Source organism: Scyliorhinus torazame, chromosome 1 (assembly GCF_047496885.1).
Source record: "Scyliorhinus torazame isolate Kashiwa2021f chromosome 1, sScyTor2.1, whole genome shotgun sequence".
Classification (NCBI taxonomy): domain Eukaryota; kingdom Metazoa; phylum Chordata; class Chondrichthyes; order Carcharhiniformes; family Scyliorhinidae; genus Scyliorhinus; species Scyliorhinus torazame.
Window position 1 is genome coordinate 237453801 of NC_092707.1, and position 26711 is coordinate 237480511.

General features: G+C 51.6%; 1 protein-coding gene across 1 annotated transcript in view; it reads left to right on the top strand.

The window, feature by feature from the left end:
* slc22a2 (solute carrier family 22 member 2) overlaps positions 1–26711 on the top strand; it is a 95254-nt gene that overhangs the window by 14802 nt on the left and 53741 nt on the right. The window contains exons 6-7 of the mRNA XM_072503643.1: positions 6448–6548; positions 26035–26249. Coding sequence (XP_072359744.1) covers positions 6448–6548; positions 26035–26249 — 316 coding nt within the window. The remainder of the gene's footprint in view (positions 1–6447; positions 6549–26034; positions 26250–26711) is intronic.

The following is a 26711-nucleotide window of genomic DNA, read 5'->3' on the forward strand; positions in this document are numbered from 1 at the left end:
CACGGACCCCCTCCCCAACCTCCACCCCGGCACGGACCCCCCCAACCCCAACCTCCACCCCAGCACGGACCCCCTCCCCAACCTCCACCCCAGCACGGACACCCCCCAACCCCCAACCTCCACCCCAGCACGGACCCCCTCCCCAACCTCCACCCCAGCACGGACCCCCCGCAACCCCCAACCTCCACCCCGGCACGGACCCCCCCAACCCCCAACCTCCACCCCAGCACGGACCCCCTCCCCAACCTCCACCCCAGCACGGACGCCCTCCCCAACCTCCACCCCAGCACGGACCCCCTACCCAACCTCCACCCCAGCACGGACCCCCCCCCAACCCCCAACCTCCACCCCGGCACGGACCCCCCCCCAACCCCCAACCTCCACCCCAGCACGGACCCCCTCCCCAACCTCCACCCCGGCACGGACCCCCCTCAACCCCCAACCTCCACCCCAGCACGGACTCCCCCCAACCTCCACCCCAGCACGGACCCCCTCCCCAACCTCCACCCCAGCACGGACCCCCCCAACGCCCAACCTCCACCCCAGCACGGACCCCCTCCCCAACCTCCACCCCAGCACGGACCCCCCCCAACCCCCAACCTCCACCCCGGCACGGACCCCCCTAACCCCCAACCTCCACCCCAGCACGGACCCCCCCCAACCTCCACCCCAGCACGGACCCCCTCCCCAACCTCCACCCCGGCACGGACCCCCCCCAACCCGCAAATTCCACCCCAGCACAGACCCCCTCCCCAACCTCCACCCCAGCACGGACCCCCTCCCCAACCTCCACCCCGGCACGGACCCCCCCCAACCCCCAACCTCCACCCCAGCACGGACCCCCTCCCCAACCTCCACCCCAGCACGGACCCCCCCCAACCCCCAACCTCCACCCCAGCACGGACCCCCCCCAACCTCCACCCCGGCACGGACCCCCCCCAACCCCCAACCTCCACCCCAGCACGGACCCCCTCCCCAACCTCCACCCCAGCACGGACCCCCCCCAACCCCCAACCTCCACCCCGGCACGGACCCCCCCCAACCCCCAACCTCCACCCCAGCACGGACCCCCCCCAACCCTCAACCTCCACCCCAGCACGGACCCCCTCCCCAACCTCCACCCCAGCACAGACCCCCTCCCCAACCTCCACCCCAGCACGGACCCCCTCCCCAACCTCCACCCCGGCACGGACCCCCCCCAACCCCCAACCTCCACCCCAGCACGGACCCCCTCCCCCACCTCCACCCCAGCACGGACCCCCCCCAACCCCCAACCTCCACCCCAGCACGGACCCCCCCCAACCCCCAACCTCCACCCCGGCACGGACCCCCCCCCAACCCCCAACCTCCACCCCGGCACGGACCCCCTCCCGGCACTTCCCCGGAGCCCAGCCTACTCTAACCACCCCCCCCCCGCCGCACACACACACACACAAGCCGAGACACACCTCTCCTCACGCAATCAGTCTGCGGCCACGCCATTTCCTGCCCAGAGCCAACCCCCCAGGCCGTCACTCACCTCCTCGCTGGTCGGCGTGAGCCTGGAGCACCGGGTCACGCCGATGAAAAGGAGGTTTGATTCACGTCGACGTGAACGGTCATCACGTCGACGGGACTTCGGCCCATCCGAGAGGGAGAATATCGGCAGGCCGAAAATCGGCTGCCTTGCGCAGACCCGTGACATTCTCCGCGGCAGCGGCGCCATTAACGCCCCGCCGACTTTTCTCCCTTCGGAGACTTCGGCGGGGGCGGGGGCGGGATTCACGGCGGCCAACGGCCATTCTCCGACCCTCTGGGGGGTCGGAGAATGACGCCCCTGGTGTGCCTTCGCGAGCTGTTCAAACTCTGAAGGAGCGAGTGAAGAGAATGGCAGTGATATTTTGAATATGAAGCTCTCAAGAATTTTATTCCAGTATCTTACCACACCGCAATTCACAACCAGGCTCTCTCCAGCGGAATTGTTGTTAGGTAGAAGGCCACGGTCTCATCTGGATCTGCTTCGTCCGGATCTCGGAGCAAAAGTGAGCAGAAGACAAGAGAAGCAGAAGGAGGGATATGACAGCCACCCCAAAGAGAGACAGTTCAAACCAGATCATCAGCTTTACATTCGGAACTTTGGTCGCTACCAGGGGTGTTTACCAGGAACAATTTTAAACCAAAGTGGCCCAGTACCTTGGGTCATGAGAGTGCAACATGGTTCTTTGCAGACACCAAGACTGTATTCATTTATGTTATGTCCTGTAAAGTTTCAGACTCAACAACTGTTACAGATAACATGGCAGATGGTTATGCTGCTGTGAGAATTCACCAGGAAGTTGTTTTTGGTTGTCCAGTTTTGCTAGTTGACTCTGCCGGGGACTGGGGTGGGGGGAGGGGGGAGGGCGTGTGGAAGATGAAAGTTCATGTTCACATTCTAAATCTACCTCTTTACCTGAGACACCAGATCAACCGTTAGAAGATTCACCAGTGGTATGGTATAAGTCGCAACGCAGTCGCTAAGCTCCTGACAGACTTTGGTATAGTCAAGACATTATTTTTGTTGTATTCCTGTCACGATGAGGGATTGAAATTTAAGCAGGGACATGTGTTACAGAGTGTCATTTTGAATGCAGAGTGTTCTTAAAGCCTTTCTTCTTTGTCATGTTTTATCGGCATCTGTTGAGGGTTCTGAGCATGTGCGGGTTTTGGTCATTTTTTGGTCACATATAATCTTTATTATTGTCATAAGTAGGCTTACATTAAGACTACAGTGAAGTTACGTGAAAAGCCCATAGTCAATGTGGTAAACCACGTTATTGCATTACATGTACTGTATTATATTGTGCATGCCTGGGCTTGTCCAGGCTGGCTCCGCCTGTGGCTCCTCCCCTCGGGCTTATGTAGAAATGTGGCAAATCTCCACCTCCGACCCAGTTCGGCCGGAGAGGCAGGAGGCTTGCTGTATAGTGTATCAAAGCCTCAGTTACGTTCATCACTCGTCGTGTGTTATTGATGGTGTATCAGTCGCCACACTCCGGCGTCTGTTCGGGTACACTGACGAAGAATTTAGAATGTCCAATTCACCTAACAGCACGTCTTTCGGGACTTGTGGGAGAAAACTGGAGCACCCTTAGGAAACCCAAGCAAACACGGGGAAAACATGCAGACTTTGCACAGACAGAAACCCACGCTGGGAATCAAACCCGGGTCTCTGGCACTGTGAAGCAACAGTGCTAACCACTGTGGTACCGTGCTAGTTTTCATACTCTTTTTTTAATGTGTTTTATTCCAAATATATCAAAAAGCACAAAACATAAATAATCTGGGGAACATTCTCCCCAACTCACAATTTTACAGTCTGTCACGGTTTTCTCCTCTTTCACACCTCTCTCCCCCCCCCCATGACGAACAAATCCTCAAACAAGGTTGAGAACAATCCCCATCGTGTGTCAAAGCCCTCCGCTGATCCCCTCAATTCAAACTTAATCTTCTCCAACCGGAGGAAGTTGTACAGGTTCCCTCGACGGGCAGCCACCCCCGGCGCTGTTGTTGACCGTCATTCCAACAAAATTATTCGCCGGGCAACCAAGAAGGCGAAGGCCACGACATCAGCCTTCCTCCCCTCCATCAGCTCTGGCATTTCCGATGCCCCGAAAATCGCCACCAGAGGGTCTGACCCGGTCTCCACCCCCACAATCTTTGTTAACGTCCCGAACACTCCCTCCCAGCATCTCTTCAATTTCTCACCCCCCCAGAACATGTGTGCGTGGTTTGCTGGTCCCCGCCCACACTTCTCACACTTGTCTGCCACCCCCTGGAAGAACCCACTCATCCTCGTCTGAGTCATGTGTACCACCTTAAACTATATCAAACTCATCCTCGCACACGAGGAGGTCTAATTCACCCTGCGCAGCGCCTCACTCCATAGACCCCAACCTATCTCCCCCCCAGCTCCTCCTCCCATTTCTCCATGATCCAAGCCACTTGTGTTCACCCCTGCTCCCCCAGCCAACTGTACATGTCCCCAATCCTACCCGCCCCTTCCACGTCCAAAAGCAGCAACCATTCCAATAGGGCATACTTCGGCAGCCTGAGAAGCCCTTTCCACACCTTCCGTCCCTCACTTGTATATACCTAAATGCACTTCCCTGCAGGAGCTCTACCCTCTCCTGCAGCTCTTCCAAACTTGCAAACCTCTCCTCCAATAATAAACCCCTCGCCCTCACCAGCCCCACCGCTCTCCACCTCCTGTACATGCCATCTGTCTCCCCCGGCTCGTACCCGTGGTTCTCACACAGCGGTGTTAACACCGACATAAGACCATAAGACATAGGAGCGGAAGTAAGGCCATTCGGCCCATCGAGTCCACTCCACCATTCAATCATGGCTGATTTCAACTCCATTTACCCGCTCTCTCTCCATAGCCCTTAATTCCTCGAGAAATCAAGAATTTATCAACTTCTGTCTTAAAGACACTCAACGTCCCGGCCTCCACCGCCCTCTGTGGCAATGAATTCCACAGACCCACCACTCTCTGGCTGAGAGAAATTTCTCCTCACCTCTGTTCGAAAGTGACTCCCTTTTAAACTAAGGCTGTGCCCCCGGGACCTAGTCTCCCCTGCTAATGGAAACAACTTCCCTACATCCACCCTATCTAAGCCATTCATTATCTTGTAAGTTTCTATTAGATCTCCCCTCAACCTCCTAAAGGTCTCCTCAGGTGGTTCCACACCCTCATCGTGGACTGTCTGCTTTCATACTGTTACTACTGTTTTGCTGAGTTACTGTTATTCTTGAACTTAATTACTTATTTATATAAAGTAATTCCTTTTAAGCAATGCATTTGACTACCTTCTTTGAGGTCTCATGTCACCACACATTTGCTCAGCTGTTTCATAGTGTATCTTGAAAGCTTTAATTATGTACATAATATTATTGTCCAACTTATTACATTCCAATTCCAATTCTCTTCCCGCAAGTGGAGGTGCACCAAGGCAGACTTTTGTCTGTTTCCACGAGTAATTCCTGGAACAGGTCGCTAGTCTGTTGCCAGGGGCTTGCATAGCTTGAAGGGTGCCACTCTGCATCAAACATGGCTGACTAGGAGTCTCTCCTGCACTTACCGACAGCCATTGGCATGTTTGGAAGGATTTGCAGGTTGACACACAACGTGCTTGGCTGCGTTATGCATGCACCTTCCTTGCCATCAAGTCCTGGGATGGGATTAGAACCCAAAGCTTCTGGTTTAGATGCAGGGACTCTACCCACTGCACAACAAGACCTCTGTTTAGTACATTTCTTCTGTTTTCTTTCAAAGGAGTAATTATTTTCAGATGGAAAATTCCATAGACAGTTGGAATTAGAAGCTACTGAAGCTGTAGACTATTATAGAGAAACATCATCAGTCATCAGGTAAACATAGAACATTTATGGCACAGAAGGAGGCCATTCGGCCCATTATGTCTGTCCCGGCTGAATATCCAACCCAATCCCTCTTTCCAGCACTTGGTCTATTGCCTTGTTGGGTATGTTACTTCAACCACTGTGCCACCATGGCACGTTAACACTATGGCTAACACTGATGTCTCACAGTGCCAACGACCCGGGTTCAATTCCGGCCTATTCCTGTAATTGTTTGTTTGGAGTTTGTACGCTCTCCCCCTGTATACGTGGATTTCCTCTGGGCGTTCTGGTTTCCTTCCATAGTCCAAAGATGGGCAGTTTAGATGGTGTTATGCGGGGAGTGGGCCTGGGTAGGGTGTTCTTTCAGAGGGCCAGTGCAGACTCGATGTTCCGAATGGCCTCCTTCTGCACTGTAGGAATTCAATGGTTCTAAGTGCATTTCCGAGTAATTTTAAATGCGATTCTGCCTCTACCACTCTTTCAGGTCATGAATGTCAATGCCCTCTAGGTGAAAAGAATCCTCCTCAACTCTCCTCTTAGCCTTCTGCCAATGACTTTATATCTGTGGCTTGTGGTTATTGATCTCTTCTAAGGGAGAGATGTCCTTCCTATATTTTCTATCTAAACCCCTCATCATTTTATCCATCCCAATTAAATCTTCACCTGCCCTTTTCTGTTCCAAAGAAAACAACTTCAAAAACATTTCAATCGTTCCTCATAACTAAAATTCGCGATAGTTGGCAAATCCTCGTAAATTTCCTCTATATGCTCTTCATTTCTTCAGAGTGAAACAGAACATGTTCAGAACACTTGTCAGACTGATTGATTTTGTAAATATTAAAGTTAAATGAACAATTATATTTGCTTGATTCTTCTTTGGGGATAACTTCAACTCTTTTTGGAATATGAGTTTATGTTGACCAACCTCTTGGGTTATAACTGATGGTCAGTATTGCAGTTTGGCAATAGTCAGTTGAACACCAGGCACATTGTTTTATATTGGTTGGGGCTTTATATAATGGAACATTTATGAATTGAGGTATGATTTTTTTCTTCTTGCTTTAGATAGTTGAAGAGTGCAGTGAGGACTTGGACCGCCCTTCTTTTGTAGACTTAGTACGGACACCTCAGATAAGGAAACACACCCTTATCTTGATGTTTAACTGGTAAGATTTTATTTCTGTAAATATTTAATCTTGGGAGACTCACTGGGAAAAATAATCTACTCTTTCAAAGAATCTGATGTACATTAATTAGAAAAAAGAATAAACGACTAATATTAAGAACATAAGAGCAATGAATGAGGAAAAAACATTTGACCATTGTGCTTGTTCCCTTTGTATGGTATGCTCACGATTGAAGCTTCACAACTCATTTCAGTTCCCCAAATTTCTTTGTAATCACCAAAGTTAATAAATGCAATGCTGAGATATCAAAGCAATATATATATTTTTTAATTACAAGGACTTCTGTTGGAGAAAATGGGGACAAATGGCTCCCACTGTCAGATGCCTCAGTAACTCGAGGACATATTTAAAACAATTCACAAAAAGGCCAGGGTGGGTGAACTGGAGATGGAAGGGTAGAAATGAAGAATTTCTTTACTCACTGAGTTCTGGTTTACTCACTGAGGGGCTGGTTTAGTACAGGGCTAAATCGCTGGCTTTGAAAGCAGACCAAGGCAGGCCAGCAGCACGGTTCAATTCCTGTATCAGCCTCCCTGAACAGGCGCCGGAATGTGGCGACTAGGGGCTTTTCACAGTAACTTCATTTGAAGCTTACTTGTGACAATAAGCGATTTTCATTTTCATTTCATTTCATTTCTGACTATCTGGAATGCACAGCCTGAAAGTAACCTTAAAAGGAATGAATCTCCTTAAGGTAGAAGAAATTACAGGGCTGTGTGCAAAATGCAAGGAAGTAGGACCGTTTCAGAGATTGAGATAAGATTTGTGTCTAGCAGTATTCAGTGCTGATATAACTTCCATGTGCTGATATAACAAGGGCAGCACGGTAGCATTGTGGATAGCACAATTGCTTCACAGCTCCAGGGTCCCAGGTTCGATTCTGGCTTGGGTCACTGTCTGTGCGGAGTCTGCACATCCTCCCCGTGTGTGCGTGGGTTTCCTCCGGGTGCTCCGGTTTCCTCCCACAGTCCAAAGATGTGCAGGTTAGGTGGATTGGCCATGATAAATTGCCCTTAGCATCCAAAATTGCCCTTAGTGTCCTAAATTGCCCTTAGTATTGTGTTATGGGGATAGGGTGGAGGTGTTGACCTTGGGTGGGGTGCTCTTTCCAAGAGCCGGTGCAGACTCGATGGGCCAAATGGCCTCCTTCTGCACTGTAAATTCTATGAAATTCTGCAGTATGTCTTCAAGGGATATCAGCATGGCATCACTAGAAGGAAAATGAGTCATGTGATCCAAAATTGCTTTCACTTTTGCTTTGAACAGAATACACACACAGCTCTGTTTTCCAAGCTTTATACCTATGTAGAACTGTTTTCATGTGTCTAGTCTTAACAAATGAATGCAAAATTTGTGATTGGTGCCTTGTGTCTTGGACAGTGCCTAAGGTATTAAATGTATAATTATAATAACATGACATGGTGATCAGCATGTGTAAGACAGGCAGCAGCGGGGTGGGGGGAGGGGAAAGCCTTGATAAAAACGGACACCGGAGAAAGAATAGAGGGGAGTAGGGTAGGAAGGGGCAGGAGAAAGGGGGAAGGACACCAACCAGGATACAGGGCAGGAAAGGCAGGGGAGCAGGGCGGCGAAGGGTAAGGAAAGATGTGGGTGTGATTACAACACCAGCAACAAGGTGCGCCCAGGCAGCACCAAACACATCCCTGGTATATTTAAAAAATATATAAATTTAGAGGACCCAATAATCTTTTTTTCCAATTAAGGGGCAATTTAGCGTGGCCAATCCACCTAACCTGCACATCTTTGGGTTGTGGGGGCGAAACCCACGCAAGCACGGGGAGAATGTGCAAACTCCACACGGACAATGACCCAGAGCCGGGATTCAAACTCGAGTCCTCAGTGCCAGAGTTCCATTACTAATCACCACCGTGCCGCCACATCCCTGGTATATTTTAATACCAGGAAACAACATGTATAAAGTTAATACGGCATGGTTGTGGCAACTAATCACTGAGGGCCCAAAGTGAGGGCCCTTTCATTTGTGCACACCTTACCTTTGTATATGTATGTCTGTATTCCTAATTTTTTCATTTCTTTCTGCCTCATATACCCACTCTGTAAATATCTTGTTATTACTGTGTGATGTTCCTCGCAATGTTACTATATTATAAATGCAGATCCAATAAAAGGACTTTAAAAAAAGACAGGTGCCAGCAAGATTAAGTACAGGTACAACATGGCGAAAGGTCTTCTATCATGTTGCATGGCATGAGAAGCCCTGAGATATTTTTGTCAGTCTGCAACAAAGTCCCAGCGTCGGAGCATGTTGAAAACACTGCAGCACGACTGGAAAGAAAGGTTTGACGACACAGCACTGAGCGAATGCTCAAGTAATGCAGCACGGTAGCATTGTGGAAAAGCACAATTGCTTCACAGCTCCAGGATCCCAGGTTCGATTCCGGCTTGGGTCACTGACTGTGTGGAGTCTGCACATCCTCCCCGTGTGTGCGTGGGTTTCCTCCGGGTGCTCCGGTTTTCTCCCACAGGCCAAAGATGTGCGGGTTAGGTGGATTGGCCATGCTAAATTGCCCTTAGTGTCCAAAATTGTCCTTAGTGTTGGGTGGGGTTACTGGGTTATGGGGATGGGGGGGAGGTGTTGACCTTGGGTGGGGTGCTCTTTCCAAGAGCCGGTGCAGACTCGATGGGCCGAACGGCCTCCTTCTGCACTGTAAATTCTATGATAATCTATGATAAATAGAAGGCCCTCAGGGTGCGATGCCATTACTCTGGTGCTTTCCTGCTACAAGCTTTGGAAAAAATGAGAAATCAGCTAAAGTGACACTCATCTACTGAAGAAGGGAGGTCAAAGTGATATTGTCAGAATGTCTGCAAAATTCCCCAGTTTGAATTGGGATGCAACTGGCTTACTATCTGTAGCACCGTCAATATGACGCGAGGCAGGTTGAGGTAATGTCAATTGAAGGCTTTATCAAGCAGAACTTTATCCCCAGCAGCGTGGTTACAGAATGCAGCTGCTGAGGGAAATGGAGGGAAAAACTGGGTTCTTATACCGGCATTTCTGGGTGGAGTCCAGTAGGTGGCAGATCCTATCAGGACCAGGCATCCCTCCACCAATAGCCTGTCGACACGTGGTGTACCGTATTACCCCTAATTCATACCACCACACTATCCAAATTCAAAATGTTTCAACAGCATGCAGAGCTCTGGGCCAGGATTCTCCGAAATCCTGGCCAAGTGTTGACGCCGGTGTCAAAACCGACGCGAGCGACTCCGGCGTCAACGGACCTCCAGGCCCAGGCATTCACCCCTTCCTAGGGAGCTAGTACGGCGCCGGAGTGCTGTCCGCTGCTCCGGCGCTCGAAAGCCGGCGCGCCACGGCCGGCACGGGTCCATGCATGCACACCACTGCCGGCACGGGTCCGTGCATGCACACCACGGCCGGCACGGGTCCGTGCATGCACACCACGGCCGGCACGGGTCGGTGCATGCACACCACGGCCGGCACGGGTCGGTGCATGCACACCACGGCCGGCACGGGTCCATGCATGCACACCACGGCCGGCACGGGTCCGTGCATGCACACCACGGCCGGCACGGGTCGGTGCATGCACACCACGGCCGGCACGGGTCCGTGCATGCACACCACGGCCGGCACGGGTCCGTGCATGCACACCACGGCCGGCACGGGTCCGTGCATGCACACCACGGCCGGCACGGGTCCGTGCATGTACACCACAGCCGGCACGGGTCCATGCATGCACACCACGGCCAGCACGGGTCCGTGCATGTACACCACAGCCGGCACGGGTCCATGCATGCACACCACGGCCAGCACGGGTCCGTGCATGCACACCACGGCCGGCACGGGTCCGTGCATGCACACCACGGCCGGCACGGGTCCGTGCATGTGCATGGGTTGTCGCCTCCGCGCCGGCCCCCGGGCAATATGGCAGAGCCCTACAGGGGCCCAGCGCGGAGGAACATAGCCCCCCCCCCGGAAGTAGCCTGCATGCCGATCAGTAGGGCCCCGTTCGCGGGCCTGGCCACCATGGAGGCAACCCCCCGGAGTCGTATCTCCCCGCCCCCCCCCACCAGGACGGCCCCCGCAGCCAGAACTCCGAGGTCCCGCCGGGTAGGACCATACGTATCCCACGCCGGCGGAACTCGGAGGGCACTCGACCCATCGAAGCATGGAGAATCGCCGGGGCGGGGGATCTTTCAACGGCCTCCGACCGGCGCGGCTGCGACCAGCGAGCGTAATTGCTGCACATTTTCCGGTCGCCAGAGAATCGGCGGCTTGGCCTCGGAGCTGTGTGACGTGATTCTCACGTCCCCCCCCCGCCCCCCCCCCCCCCCCCCCCCCGGCGATTTTCCGACCCGGCGCTGGATCGGAGAATCCCGACCATTGTTTCTTGATTCAAGTGTGTCTGAACCCGTAAAGATTTGCCTAGCAATTGAATCACAGAACGATATCAGCACAGAAGGACACCATCGGCTAACCATGTCTGTGCCAGCCTTCTGTAAGAGTTCTTGATACTTCTATCGATGATTTTCTAATTTCCTATTGAAAGCCATGATTGAGTCTGCCTTATTATCAGTCAGGGTATTCCAGGTCCTAATTCTTGGCTATGTAGAAAGGTTTTTCCTCATATTGCCTCTGGTTCTTTTTTCCTATCGTCTCATGCTACTTTCCTCTAGTTTTCAACCCTCATACCAATGAAAACAGTTTCTTCCTATCTTCTCTGTCTAGACTCCTCATGATTGTGAACTCTATTAAAGCTCCTGTCAAAATTAGAAATGAAGGTCTATATAGGCTGAATGCATCAGGATTAACAGAACTCTGAAAGCATCACCCAAAATATATGGACCACCTTGCAAGGCTGGATCAAAATGAGGTTAAATTGCCATATTCAGAGACTAGTGTTCATGCCATTTTGACAACAACCTACAGAATCCACTTTGTTAGCAGATACAGAGAAAAGGTATGTATTGTGATTATTTAAATGCAGAGCTACCAGACAGAATTGTTGAGGTGGTTATCCCATCCACTCCAATGGAAGCATTCCAAAAAGATCTGCTCGGGTGTTCATCTCCCACTGCTCCTAGGTGTGTCCCAGGATGGACAACATAGGTGGATGCAGCCTGCTGCTTACTGCGTCCCATGGTCTTCAATGCCCCTGGCGAGCATCCTCTGGGGGCCATTGGGCGAGAATCCCTGAGAGGGCACGGGGGAAGTGGGTAAGGTGGTGAGGGGTGTTGGGGGGAAGGGATGGGGGGGGGGGGAGTCGGGAGTGTGGGGCGGCATGATCGAGGAATTGGGGCAGTTGAGGACACATGTGTATAACATTCCAAAACGTTGACCTCAATCCTATGCCCAGCTCCTTGGACATGGAAGTCCTGGATGCCTCTTCCATGCTGCACCCCCAGCCACCCACCCCTGTGAGCGACATTCACACCGCCCTGGAGTGCAATTACACAGACCCTGTGATGGTGGGACAAGGTGGGAAGAGGCGGGTGGGGGGGGTTAAAAGGGGATGGGGAATGGGTAGGGGACGGGAGGGGGAAGGCTGAGCGACAGGGGAAGGGGTTGGGTCGGTGGGGAGGGGGGGGAATGAGGGTTGAGGCATGTCCTATGTGCAGCAGGTGAGGATGAAGACCCACTGGCCTTCTGGGCTTGCCGGACCCTTGCTGCTGGGGCCTGTCCTTCCCGAGCTTCCCCCCCGAAGGGTCTGGTGCTCCTTGCCCTCGACCTGCTCCTCGGAGGTGGCCACATGTTCTTCCCCCTTCACCTCCAGCACGTCGTTCCGCTGCTGTGGAGGACACAGCAGACCACCACAAAGAGGGTGACCCTCTGGGCGATGTACTGCGCCTAGAGCAGTCGGGACATTGGAACTGCATCTTGAGGAATCTAATGCACCGCTCAATGACAGCCCAGGTGACCATGAGGGGCTAGTTGTATCGGGACTCCTCATCGGTCACCGGCCTCTTTACTGGCGTCATTAGCCAGGTCCTTAGCAAGTACCCCTTATCCCCAAGAGTCAACCTGCCATCCTGGGGTGCTCCTCGAAGAGGCCAGGGATGTCTGACTGCTCCAGCGTGTAGCTGCCGTGCACACTCCCTGGGAAACATGCACACATGTGGCAATTATCTTGAGGTGGTGTTCACACACGAGCTGAACGTTCCAGGAGTGGAACCTCTTCCTGTTGATATCGACGACTTCCCAGATGGCAAGATGAATGCAAAGCAACATGTGTGGTGTCTATTATCCCCTGGACCTGGGGCATTCCGTTGACGGTGGAGAATCCTGCTGCCCAGGCATCTTGTTGGGCCTGGTCCATAAGACCATATGATATAGGAGCAGAATTAGGCCATTCGACCCTTTGGGTCTGCCCCATCATTCAATCATGGCTGATACGCTGGATAGAGTGGAAGTGGAGAGGATGTTTCCACTTGTAGGAAAAACTAGAACCAGAGGACACAATCCCAGACTAAAGGGACGCTCCATTAAAACAGAGATGAGGTGGGATTTCTTCACCCAGAGGGTGGTGAATCTGTGGAAATCTTTGTTGCAGAAGGCTGTGGAGGCCAAATCATGGAGTGTCTTTAAGACAAAGAACAAAGAAAAATACAACACAGGAACAGGCCCTTCGGCCCTCCAAGCCTGTGCCGACCATGCTGCCCATCTAAACTAAAACCTTCTACACTTCCTGAGTTCGTACCCCTCTATTCCAAACTTTCCAAATATTGATTGGAGTCTCTATAGGTCGAACAGTTCGGATGGGGCAGTTTTTGTACAGTGTGTGCAGGAGGGTTTCCTGACACAATATGTGGATAGGCCGACAAGAGGGGTGGGGCACATTGGATTTGGTACTGGGTAATGAACCGGGCCAAGTGTTAGATTTGTTTGTGGGAGAGCACTTTGGAGATAGTGACCACAATTCGGTGTCTTTCACTATTGCAATGGAGAGGGATAGGGCCATACGGCAGGGCAAGGTTTATACTTGGGGGAGGGGTAATTATGATGCGATTAGGCAAGAATTAGGGAGCATAAGATGGGAACAGAAACTGTCAGGGAAAGGCACAAATGAAAAGTGGAGCTTGTTCAAGGAACAAATACTGCGTGTCCTTGATAGGCATGTCCCTGTCAGGCTGGGGGGAAATGGCCGTGTGAGGGAACCATGGTTCACAAAAGAAGTTGAATGTCTTGTCAAGAGGAAAAACGAAGCATATGTAAGGATGAGAAAACAAGGTTCAGTAGGGCCGCTTGAGGGTTACAAGGTAGCAAGGAATGAGCTGAAAAAAGGGCTGAGGAGAGCTAGGAGGGGGCATGAGAAGTCCTTGGCGGGTCGGATCAAGGAAAACCCCAAGGCTTTTTACTCTTATGTGAGAAATAAAAGAATGACCAGGATGAGGGTAGGGCCGGTGAAGGACAGTACTGGGAACTTTTGCATGGAGTCAGAAGAGATAGGAGAGGCGTTGAATGAATACTTTTCTTCAGTGTTCACAAAGGAGAGGGGCCATGTTTTTGAGGATGAGGGTGTGATTCAGGCGGGTAGGCTGCAGGAAGTAGATGTTCTGAGGAAGGATGTATTAGCAATTTTGAAAAACCTGAGGGTCAACAAGTCCGATGTTCTGAGGAAGGATGTATTAGCAATTTTGAAAAACCTGAGGGTCAACAAGTCCCCTGGGCCAGATGGGATATACCCAAGGATTCTTTGGGAGGCAGGGGATGAGATTGCAGAGCCTTTGGCTTTGACCTTTGGGTCCTCGCTGCCCACGGGGATAGTGCCAGAGGACTGGGGAGTGGCGAATGTTGTTCCTCTGTTCAAGAAAGGGAATAGGAATGACCCTGGTAATTATAGGCCAGTTAGTCTTACTTCGGTGGTCGGGAAGATAATGGAAAAGGTCCTGAAGGATAGGATTTATGACCATTTGGAAAGATGCAGTTTAATCCGGGATAGTCAACATGGATTCGTGAAGGGTAGTTCTTGCCTCACAAATTTGATTGAATTCTTTGAGGAAGTAACTAAGTGTGTAGATGAAGGTAGAGCAGTTGATGTCGTATACATGGATTTTAGTAGGCGTTTGATGAGGTTCCCCATGGTCGGCTCATGAAGAAAGTAAGAAGGTGTAGGATAGAGGGAAATTTGGCCAATTGGATAAGTAACTGCCTAACACATAGAAGGCAGAGAGTGGTGGTGGATAGAAAATTTTCAGACTGGAGACCAGTTACCAGCGGAGTACCACAGGGATCAGTGCTGGGTCCTCTGGTATTTGTGATTTTTATCAATGACTTGGAGGAGAGGGCTGAAGGGTGGGTCGTAAATTTGCTGATGACACCACGATTGGTGGAGTAGTCGATGAGGTGGAGGGCTGTTGGAGGCTGCAAAGAGACATTGATAGGATGCAGAGCTGGGCTGAAAAATGGCAGATGGAGTTTAACCCTGATAAGTGCGAGGTGATTCATTTTGGTAGGAAAAATTTGAATGCGGATTACAGGGTCAACGGCAGGGTTCTGAGGAATGTGGAGGAACTGAGAGATCTTGGGGTTCATGTCCACAGATCTCTGAAGGTTGTCACTCAAGTGGATAGAGCCGTGAAGAAGGTTTATAGTGTGTTAGCGTTTATTAACAGGGGGTTTGAGTTTAAGAGCCGCGGGGTTATGCTGCAACTATACATGACCCTGGTGAGACCACATTTGGAGTATTGTGTGCAGTTCTGGTCACCTCATTGTAGGAAGGATGTGGAAGCATTGGAAAGGGTGCAAAGGAGATTTACCAGGATGCTGCCTGGATTGCAGGATAGGTCTTATGAGGAAAGGTTGAGGGAGCTAGGGCTTTCTCTTTGGAGAAGAGGAGGATGAGAGGCGACTTAATAGAGATGTATAAGGTAATGAGGGGGATAGATAGAGTGGACGTTCAGAGACTATTTCCTCGGGTGGATGTAGCTGTTACAAGGGAGCATAACTATAAGATTCAGGGTGGGAGATATAGGAGGGATGTCCGCGGTAGGGTCTTTACTCAGAGAGTGGTTAGATTATCATAGAATTTACAGTGCAGAAGGAGGCCATTCGGCTCATCGAGTCTGCACCGGCTCTTGGAAAGAGCACCCTACCCCAGGTCAACACCTCCACCCCATCCCCATAACCCAGTAACCCCACCCAACACTAAGGGCAATCTTTGACACTAAGGGCAATTTATCATGGTCAATCCACCTAACCTGCACATCTTTGGACTGTGGGAGGAAACCGGAGCACCCGGAGGAAACCCACGCACACACGGGGAGGATGTGCAGACTCCGCACAGACAGTGACCCAATCCGGAATCGAACCTGGGACCCTGGAGCTGTGAAGCAATTGTGCTATCCACAATGCTACCATGCTGCCCTTTTTTTTTCTCAGTGACCTCTCCCCAGGGTCAGTCACTGACCCTCATTCAGTGACCTCTCCCCAGGGTCTGACCGTCACTCAGTGACCTCTACGCAGAGTCTGGCCCTCACTCAGTGAACTCTCCCCAGGGTCAGTCACTGACCCTCACTCAGTGACTGACCCTCACTCAGTGACCACTCCCCAGGGTCTGACCCTCTCCGCAGCATCAGTCACTGACCCTCACTCCATGACCTCTCCCCAGGGTCAGACACTGACCCTCACTAATGACCACTCCCCAGGGTCAGACACTCACCCTCACTCAGTGACCACTCTCCAGGGTCAGTCACTGACCCTCACTCAGTGAACTCTCCCCGGGGTCAGTCACTGACCCTCACTCAGTGACCACTCCCCAGAGTCTGACCCTCACTCAGTGTCCTCTCCCCAGGGTCAGTCACTGACCCTCACTCAGTGACCTCTCCCTAGGATCTGACCCTCACTCAGTGACCTCTCCCCAGAGTCTGGCCCTCACTCAGTGAACTCACCTCAGAGTCAGTCACTGACCCTCACTCAGTGACTGACCCTCACTCAGTGACCACTCCCCAGGGTCAGTCACTGACCCTCACTCAGTGACCTCTTCCCAGGGTCTGACCCTCACTCAGTGACCTTTCCCCAGGGTCTGACCCTCACTCAGTGACCTCTCCCCAGAGTCTAGCCCTCACTCAGTGAACTCTCCCCAGGGTTAGGGTGTGGAATGGACTGCCTGCTGTGATAGTGGAGACGGACACTTTAGGAAATTTCAAGCGGTTATTGGATAGGCACATGGAGCACACCAGAATGACAGGGAGTGGGATAGCTTGATCTTGGTTTCGGACAATGCTCGGCACAACATTGAGGGCCGAGGGGCCTGTTCTGTGCTGTACTGTTCTATGTTCTATTCCCATCCTATTCATGCATTTGTCAAGATGCCCCTTAAATGTCACTATCGTCCCAGCTTCCACCACATCCTCTGGCAGCGAGTTCCAGGCACCCACTACCCTCTGTGTAAAAAAACCTGCCTCGTACATCTCCTCTATACCTTGCCCCTCGCACCGTAAACCTATGCCCCCTAGTAATTGACCCCTCTACCCTCGGAAAAAGCCTCTGACTATCCACTCTGTCTATAGGTTCTTGATTAATAAGGGGATCAGGGGTTATGGGGAGAAGGCAGGAGAATGGGGATGAGAAAATTATCAGCCATGATTAATGACGGAGCAGTCTCGATGGGCCTAGTGGCATAATTCTGTTCCTATGTCTTATGGTCTAATAGTTGTGGTCCTAACACTGACCCCTACAGAACACCACTAGTCACCGGCTGCCATCCTGATAAGGACCCCTTTATCCCCACTCTCTGCCTTCTGCCAGTCAGCCAATCCTCTATCCATGCCAGTACCTTGTCCCTAACACCATGGGCTCTTATCTTATTTAACAGCCTCCTATATGGCATATTGTCAAAGGCCTTCTGGAAATCCAAATAAATCATGTTCACTGGTTCTCCTTTGTCTAACTTCCGCGTTACCTCTTCAAAAAATTCTATCAGATTTGTCAGACATGACCTCCCCTTGACGAAGCCGTGTTGACTCTGTCCTATTTTACTATGCACTTCCGAGTGCTCTGCAATCTCATCTTTAATAATGGACCTAAAATCTTACCAACAACCAAAGTCAGGCTAACCGGCCTATAATTTCCTTTCTTCTGCCTCCCTCCGTTCTTAATTAGTGTTACAATAGCCATTATCCAATCCTCTGGGACCCTCCCTGCATCCAGTGATTCCTGAAAGATCACCACCAATGCCTCCACAATCTCCTCAGCTATCTCCTTCAGAACCCTGGGGTGTAGTCCATCTTGTCCAGGTGATTTATCAGCCTTCAGATCCTTCAGTTTCTCCAGAGCCTTCTCCTCAGTGATGGCCACTCCACTCACATCTGGCCCCTGATTCCCCTGAAGTTCTGGTATGCCACTGGTGTCTTCCACTGTGAAGACTGGTGCAAAGTAACTATTCAGTTCCTCTGCCATTTCTTTGTTCCCTATTATTACTTCTCCAGTTTCACTTTCCAGTGATCTGCTGTCCATTTTTGCCTCTCTCTTACCTTTTATAGATCAAAAAAAGTCTTGCAAGCTTCTTTTAAATTACTAGCTAGCTTACACTAGTAATTTAAAATTCATCTTCTCCCCCCTTATTGCTTTTTTAGTTGTCCTCTGTTTTCTTTGGCTTCTCAATCCTCTGGCTTCCCACTAATCCTCGCCATTGTGTCTGCTTTTTCCTTGCTTTCATGCTGTTCTTCACTTGCTTTGTCAGCCATGGATTCCTTGTCCTCCCCTTTGCATGTTTCCTCCTCATTGGGATGAATTTTTGTTGTGCTTCTCGAATAACCCCCAAAAACTCCTGCCATTGCTGTTCCACTGTCTTACCTGCTAGGCTCCCCTTCCAATCAACTCTGGCCAGCTCCTCCCTCATGTCTTTGTAGTTACCTTTATTCAATTACATCTGATTGCAGCTTCTCCCTCTCAAACTGCAGGGTAAATTCTACCATATTGTTGTCACTGCCACCTAAAGGTTCCTTCACCTTAAGTTCCTGATGCATGATCAATTACACTCAAAGACAAGGTTGTAACATAACTGAAGGCTTTAATTGACTAGAGCTGTTCCCCAGCAGCTTCAGTACAGAAAGTGAGGGCTGCTGGCACGGCGCCGGTTCTTATACCCCGCCCGTCAAGGCGGAGCTACATACCAACAGCCAATGGTAAACTCCTAGGTTTAACCAATGGTCTTCGGCCGCTTGGGTACTGTAATACCTGATAATGTCACATTCACCCCCTGTTAAAAAAAGAGTCCAACGGGGGTGGTGGCCAGTGGTTACAATTGCATCTACATGGTATGATCAGATATGGAGGTACCGTGATACCTCTTTACAGAGTTGTCGAGAATATTTTACAAGCGTGGAAGATATATACATTCAGTGTACGTTTACGGTTATAGTTACAGTGAAACAATCAGTCGGTTGGGTGGCCTGGTCATCCTCCTGGATCGTCTGGGCTTTGGTGGTGTTTCTGGTGGGGTTCCGGCCGTCTGCGACTCCGGGAGCGTGGCGTCGGTCTCCATGGAAGCTTCGTCACTCCTAGACGGCGCTGGTGGGGCCAACGGTTGGGCCGAGAGGGGGGCGCCTGTAGGGGGCGTCGGTGGGTGGGATGGCCTAGGTAGGAGTGGCGGGAGGACTGACCCTCCAGTGAGGTGCTGTGGGGGGTGGGGGGTGTAATGGTTTGGGTGCGCGTGTGGTTCCGGCGGGTGCCAGGTCCCGGAGGGAGACTGTATCTTGCCCGCCGTCAGGGAACACCACGAAGGCATACTGGGGGTTAGCGTGCAGCAGGTGGACCCTCTCGACCAACGGGCCCGACTTGTGCGCCCGCACGTGCTTCCGAAGCAGGATGGGTCCGGGTGTCGCTAGCCAGGTTGGGAGCGAGGTCCCGGAGGAGGACTTCCTGGGGAAGACAAGGAGACGTTCATGAGGTGTCTGATTGGTAGTTGTACAGAGCAGCGACCGGATGCCGTGGAGGGCCTCCGGGAGGACATCTTGCCAGTGGGAGACTGGGAGATTCCTGGACCGTAGGGCCAGTAGAACGGTCTTCCAGCCCGTTCCGTTCTCCCTTTCTACCTGCCCGTTTCCCCGGGGGTTTTAACTGGTCGTCCTGCTCGAGGCGATGCCCTTGCTGAGCAAGAATTGACGCAGTTCGTCGCTCATAAAGAAGGACCCCCTATCACTATGTATGTACGCAGGGAACCCGAACAGTGTAAAGATACCCTGGAGGGCCTTGATGACGGTGTTTGCGGTCATGTCGGGGCAGAGGATGGCGAATGGGAACCGGGAGTACTCGTCAATCACGTTCAGGAAATACGTGTTGCGGTCAGTGGAGGGGAGGGGGCCTTTGAAGTCCATGCTGAGGCGTTCAAAGGGACGGGAAGCCTTTATCAGGTGCGCCCTCTCTGGCCGGTAAAAGCGCGGTTTGCACTCCGCGCAGATTTGGCAGTCCCTGGTGACTGTCCTGACCTCCTCGATGGAGTAGGGCAGGTCTTAATGAAGTGGAAAAAAACGAGTGACCCCCGGGTGGCAGAGGTCCTCGTGGAGGGCTCGGAGGCGGTCAACTTGTGCAGTGGCACACGTGCCATGGGACAGGGCATCGGAAGGCTCGTTTAGCTTCCCAGGATGGTACATGATCTTGTAGTTGTAGGTGGAGAGTTCTATCCTCCACCGTAAGATCTTGTCATTCTTTATCTTGCCCCGCTGTGCATTATCAAACATGAATGCCACCGACCGTTGGTCAGTGAGGAGAGTGAATCTCCTGCCGGCCAGGTAATGCCTTCAATGTCGCACAGCTTCTACTATGGCTTGCGCCTCTTTTTCAACTGAGGAATGGCGAATTTCTGAAGCATGGAGGGTACGGGAGAAGAAGGCCACGGGTCTGCCCGCTTGGTTGAGGGTGGCGGCCAGAGCTACGTCGGACGCATCGCTCTCGAGCTGGAAGGGGAGGGACTTGTCGATGGTGCGCATCGTGGCCTTCGCAATGTCTGCTTTCATGCGGCAGAAGGCCTGGCGGGTCTCCGTCGACAGGGGGAAGGTTGTGAACTTGATTAGGGGTCGGGCTTTGTCTGCGTAGTTGGGGACCCACTGTGCGTAATAACTGAAAAACCTGAGGCAGCGCTTCAGGGCCGTGGGGCAGTGAGGGAGGGGGAATTCCATAAGGGGGCGCATGCGCTCTGGGTCGGGGCCTATAACTCCATTTCGCACCACATAGCCAAGGATGGTTAGGCGGTCGGTGCTAAATACGCATTTATCCTTATGATACGTTAAGTTAAGGATTTTCGCGGTCTGGAGAAATTTCCGGAGGTTGCTGTCGTGGTCCTGCTGGTCATGGCTGCAGATGGTGACGTTATCCAGATACGGGAACGTTGCACGTAAGCTGTATCGGTCAACCATTTGGTCCATCTCGCGTTGGAAGACCGAGACCCCATTAGTGACACCAAAGGGAACCCTTAAAAATTGGTAGAGCCGCCCACCTGCTTCGAAGGCAGTGTACTTGCGGTCACTAGTGCGGAGCGGTGGCTGATGGTAAGCGGACTTGAGATCCACCGTGGAGAAGACCTTGTACTGCGCGATCCTGTTCACCAGGTCGGATATGCGGGGGAGAGGGGACGCATCCAGCTGCGTAAACCTGTTGATGGTCTGACTGTAGTCAATGACCATCCTATGTTTCTCCCCGGTCTTCACCACCACTACTTGAGCTCTCCAGGGACTGTTGCTAGCTTCGATGACCCCTTCCCTCAGTAGCCTTTGGACCTCAGACCTGATGAAGGTCCGGTCCTGGGCACTGTACCGTCTGCTCCTGGTGGCGACGGGTTTGCAATCCGGGGTGAGGTTCGCAAACAGGGAAGGCGGGTCGACCTTAAGGGTTGCGAGGCCGCAGACAGTAAGGGGAGGTATAGGGCCACCGAATTTGAAGGTGAGGCTTTGCAAGTTATATTGGAAGTCCAACCCCAGGAGTTTAGCCGCGCATAGGTGCGGCAGGCCATAAAGGCGGAAATTGTTGAATTTCCTGCCTTGGACAGTGAGGTCTGCACGGCAGAACCCCTTTATCTCCACCGAGTGTGACCCGGAGGCCAGGGAGATTCTTTGGTTTACAGGGTGGGTAACAAGTGAATAGCGCCTTACCATGTCGGGGTGTATAAAGCTCTCCGTGCTCCCAGAGTCCATCAGGCAAGACGTCTCGTGGCCGTTGATGAACACCGTCGTCGTTGCAGTTGCGAGTGTCCGAGGTCGATTTTGGTCCACCGTCACCGAGGCCAGATGGAGCAGTTGCGGGTTGTGATCAGGCAGCGTGTAGTCGGCCGTGCTGGGGCCCCATCCAAGATAGCGTCTCCCATGGATCGCACATGGTGGTCGGGGATGGACAAAATGGTGGCGGGGATGGACAAAATGGCGGTGCCCATCCATCCAGCGTGGTGTCCGAGGGGCAAAATGGCCACGTCCGTGGGTTGGATGTGGCCCTAGGATAGGGGGGGTGGCGGTGAGTGCTGGCCGCCTGGGGCCCGGGGGGAAGATTACCGCGGTGGCCCGGAGTCGCTGGAGACCGCGGCCACGGCTCATGCCTGGCAGACCCCCACGAAATGGCTCTTCTTGCCGCACCCTTTGCAGGTGGCGGTGCGGGCCGGGCAGCGCGTGCGGGGATGCTTCGCCTGCCCGCAGAAGAAACAGCGGGGCCCGAGGGAGTTAGCGGGCCGTCTTACAGCGCAGGCCTGCGAGGACACGGGGAAAGTCAGTGGGGCTGCCGCTGCGGGATGCCACACAGCCCAGGGGGCCGCCGCGTGGTCGAGCGCATAGGACTGCGCATTTCTGGAGGCAACATCCATGGACCGTGCCAGGGCTCGTGCCTCTCTCAGTCCCAGGGTGTCCTTTTCTAAGAGTCTTTGGCAGATCTCTGAGGAGCTCGTTCCTGCTACGAAGGCATCCCGGATTAGAAGTTCCGTGTGTTCGCTCCCCGAAACTTGCGGGCAGCCACAGTTTCTGCCCAGCACCAGTAACGCCCCGGTAGAAGTCCTCCAGTGATTCCCCGGGGCTTTGCCGTCTAGTTGCGAGCAGGTGACTTGCGTAGACCTGGTTTACAGGGCGGCTATAATGTCCTTTTAACAGTTCAATCACAGCATCGTAGTCCTCCGCCTCCTCGATGAGGGTGAAGATCCCAGGGCTTACTCTTGAGTGCAGGAGATGCAGTTTCTGTTCTCCTGAGGGGGTGCTTCCGGCCGTCTCGAGGTAGCCTTTAAAACACGCCAGCCAGTGCTTAAATATCGCCGCCGAGTTCTCCGCATGGGGGCTGAGTTGTAGACACTCCGGCTTGATTCGAAGATCCATTCTTTCAACTTAAGTGTAGTCGATTAAATTGATGCACGATCAATTACACTCAAAGACGAGGTTGTAACATAACTGAAAGCTTTAATCGACTAGAACTGTTCCCCAGCAGCTTCGGTACAGAAAGTGAGGGCTGCTGGGACGGCACCGGTTCTTATACCCCACCTGTGAAGGCGGAGCTACATACCAACAGCCAATGGTAAACGCCTAGGTTTAACCAATGGTCTTCGGCCTCTTGGGTACTGTAATACCTGATAATACCACAGTTCCCTAATCAGGTCTGTCTCATTACACATCACCAAATCCAGAATTACATGTTCCCTAGTGGGCTCTACCACAAGCTGCCCAAGAATCCATCCTGTAGACATTGCACAAATTCCTTTTCTTGGGATCCGCTAACAACCTGATTTTCCCAGTCCACCTGCATATTGAAGTCCCCATGATTATTGTAATATTTCCTTTCTTTTTTCTATTTCCATTTCTTGATTTATTTTCTGCTCCACATCCTGACTACTGTTAGGGGCCCTGTACATAACTCTCTTCAGGGTCTTTTTCCTTTGTGATTCCTCAACTCTACACACACACATTCTATGCCTTCTGCCCCTATTTCGCTTCTTGCTTCGATTTAACTTAATTTCTTACTAACAATGTAACCCTGTCTCCTCTGCCCATCTGTCTGTCCTTGACACATATCCTTGGAAATTTAGATCCCAACCCTGATCCACTTGCAACCAAGTCTCTGTGATACCCACATCGTACCTGCCAATTTCAAAGTGCACAATAAGCTTGTTTATCTTGTTTTGTGTACTACGCACATTTAGGTACAACGCCCTCAGTCCTGCATTGACCACTCCCCTTCTCATAGTTGTCCATTATTTGCTGTTTCTGAAGTTAGATTCCTGCCGCTTACTTTATTTTCTCTGTTCTATTACATGTTGTGGAAACTTTACTAACCTCTCTTGAGCCCTTGGCCCCTTTAACTCGTCTAAAGTCCTCATCATTAACCTGCACTCTCATCTTTAACTTTGATTTTCAAATTTTTTATACAATTGAATCCTCACCCCCACTATTTATTTTAAAGCCCTATGTCAAAGTTTATATAGTTCGCTGCCCGGGAAAACAGGGCATCCTTGACCTCATGGATGCACTCATGGGCTGTAGCTTGTGAGATGCCAAACAAGTCCCCACTCAAGCCCTGGAATAATTCTGAGGTGTTAAAGTTCAGGGCTGCGGTGACTTTGATGGCCACCAAGAGAGGGTATTCTCCTCCTCCACGTGTTGCCAGGTCCGAGAACATTGCACAGCTGCCGCACTGTCCCTTGTTGAGGCGGAGCTGTCTGTCATCTGTTCAAAAGACCAGTGACGCCTGTACACATTGGGCCGTCACCGGCCTCCCCCTCTGGGTCCCTCCCTGGCCTGATGGGCTGCCAGGTCCTTAGGATGTGGGGCAGGGCACTGCACATGGGCCGCTGCCTCGAGTCTCTGCCGACACCGCTGTCTTCTCTGTCGTCTGGCCACCTAGCCCGCCAGCAGCACCACTAGAGCAGCTTCCGTGGGGTCCAATATATCGTCCATTGTGTGTAATATCTGTAAGGAATTGGGGAGGGTGTGAGACTGACAACCGCCGGTGTCTTCCACCCTGGGATCCTCCATTCCCCCATTGCTCTCCCCTCCCCCTCATTCCCCCTTTGCTCCCTCCTCTCCCTTATTCCCCATTTCTCCCTCCCATTGCTCCCCCCTATCCCCATTGCTCCTCCCTTCCCCCCCCTCCCCCACATCCCCTGCCATCTGACAGACCCTGCCCATGCATCCCCATCATAATATTTCGGCTGGGAGTGGGTTTCACATCGGCTCCCACCTGCACTGACTTCAGGTGCCCCTAGGTTAAATCCAGGCCATGATGATCTTAGCAATGATGGCACGGTGGCACTGTGGTTAGCACTGCTGTCTCACAGCGCCAGGGACCCGGGTTCAATTGCAGCCTCAGGTGACTGTCTGTGTGGAGCTTGCATGTTTTCCCCATGTCTGCGTGGGTTTCCTCCGGGTGCTCCGGTTTCCTCCGACAGTCCAAAAATGTGCAGGTTAGGTGGATTGTCCTTGTTCAATGCGCGGGGTTACGGGAATAGGACGCGGGAGTGGGCCTCGGAAGAGTGCTGTTTCGGGGAGTTAGTGCAGACTCATACGTACATAGAAACATACATAGAAAATAGAAGCAGAAGGAGGCTATTCGACCCTTCACTTCTGCTCCGCCATTCATTATGATTTTGGCTGATCATCAAGTTGAATACCCTAATCAGGGGCTGTTTATCACAGGGCTAAATCACTGGCTTTGAAAGTAGACCAAGGCAGGCCAGCAGCACGGTTCAATTCCCGTACCAGCTCCCCGAACAGGCGCGGAATGTGGCGACCAGGGGCTTTTCACAGTAACTTCATTTGAAACCTACTTGTGACAATAAGCGATTTTCATTTTCATTTTCATTTCATAATCCCGCCTTCCCCGCATATCCCTTGATCTCTTTAGCCCCAAGAGCTATGTCTAATTCTTTCTTGAAATTATGCAATGTTTTCATCTCAACTACTTTCTGTGGAAGTGAATTCCACAGATTCACCACTCTCTGGGTGAAGAAATTTCTCCTCACCTCAGTCCTAAAGGTTTTATCCCTTATCCTCAAACTATGATCCCTAGCTCTGGACTCCCCCACCATCAGGAACATTCTTTCTGGATCTACCCCGTCTAATCCTGTTAGAATTTTGTAAGTTTCTATGAGATCGCCTCTCATGTTTCTAAACTCCAATGAATATAATCCTAACCAATTTAGTCTCTCCACATGTGAGTAGGGTGCTCTTTGTAAGGGCCGATGCAGACTCGATGGGCCGAATGGCTTCCTTCTGCATTGTAAATTCTATGATTCTATAATTCTATGACAGTCCTGCCATCACAGGAATCAGTCTGGTAAACCTTTGCTGCACTCATGCATAGCAAGAACATCCTTCTTCAGATAAGGACACCAAAACTGCCCACAATACTCCAATATTCGATAGGCCGAATGGCCTCCTTCTGCACCGTAGGGATTCTATGGATATGGTATGGTGATCTTAACAATGACACACACTCCATTAGATCAAACTTGATTCTGTACGTTAATCTCACTGGACTAACTCACATGCAATTCCATTACAGGTTTGCGATAACTTTGGTGTACCAAGGTCTTGTCATGCGTTTGGGAACGCTGGGAGGAAATATTTTCCTTGACTTCTTCATCTCAGGAGCGGTAGAAATACCGGCAGCAATCATCATCCTATTAACCATTGAGCGGATTGGACGGCGCCTCCCCTTTGCAGCAGGTTGCCTGTTGGCAGGAGGCTCCTGTCTGATAGCGGCGTTCATTCCTGAGAGTAAGTACCATGGTTTACATTGGGATTCTAGTCCCAGACTAATGCACCTAATTAGGTGTCTGCCATGTGATTAGGATATAATCATTCAGCACTGAACGCAGGTAGTTGAACCCATCCTCTCTAAGAGATGTCCAATTACTCTGCCATTTTCTCATAGTCCTCCAAATATTTCCGTTTCAAGTATTTATCTAATTCCCTTCTGAAATTTACTATCAAATCTGCTTCCACCACCCTTTCAGACAGCGCATTACAATCACTGAACATATTCAAGGCATGTACATATTCATTTTAATTCATAAAAATGTAGTCATTTTTATTATCTTAAGAAGTAGTTGTATGAAAAAAACCAAGTTGTTTTGTTAATTATCTTAAATCTTTGCTACTCGCCGGAATTCACCGGTCGTTGCGATTCAATTTTCCCGCCAGCAGCGAACCCCGCGTGGGATGGTTACAATGGGAAAT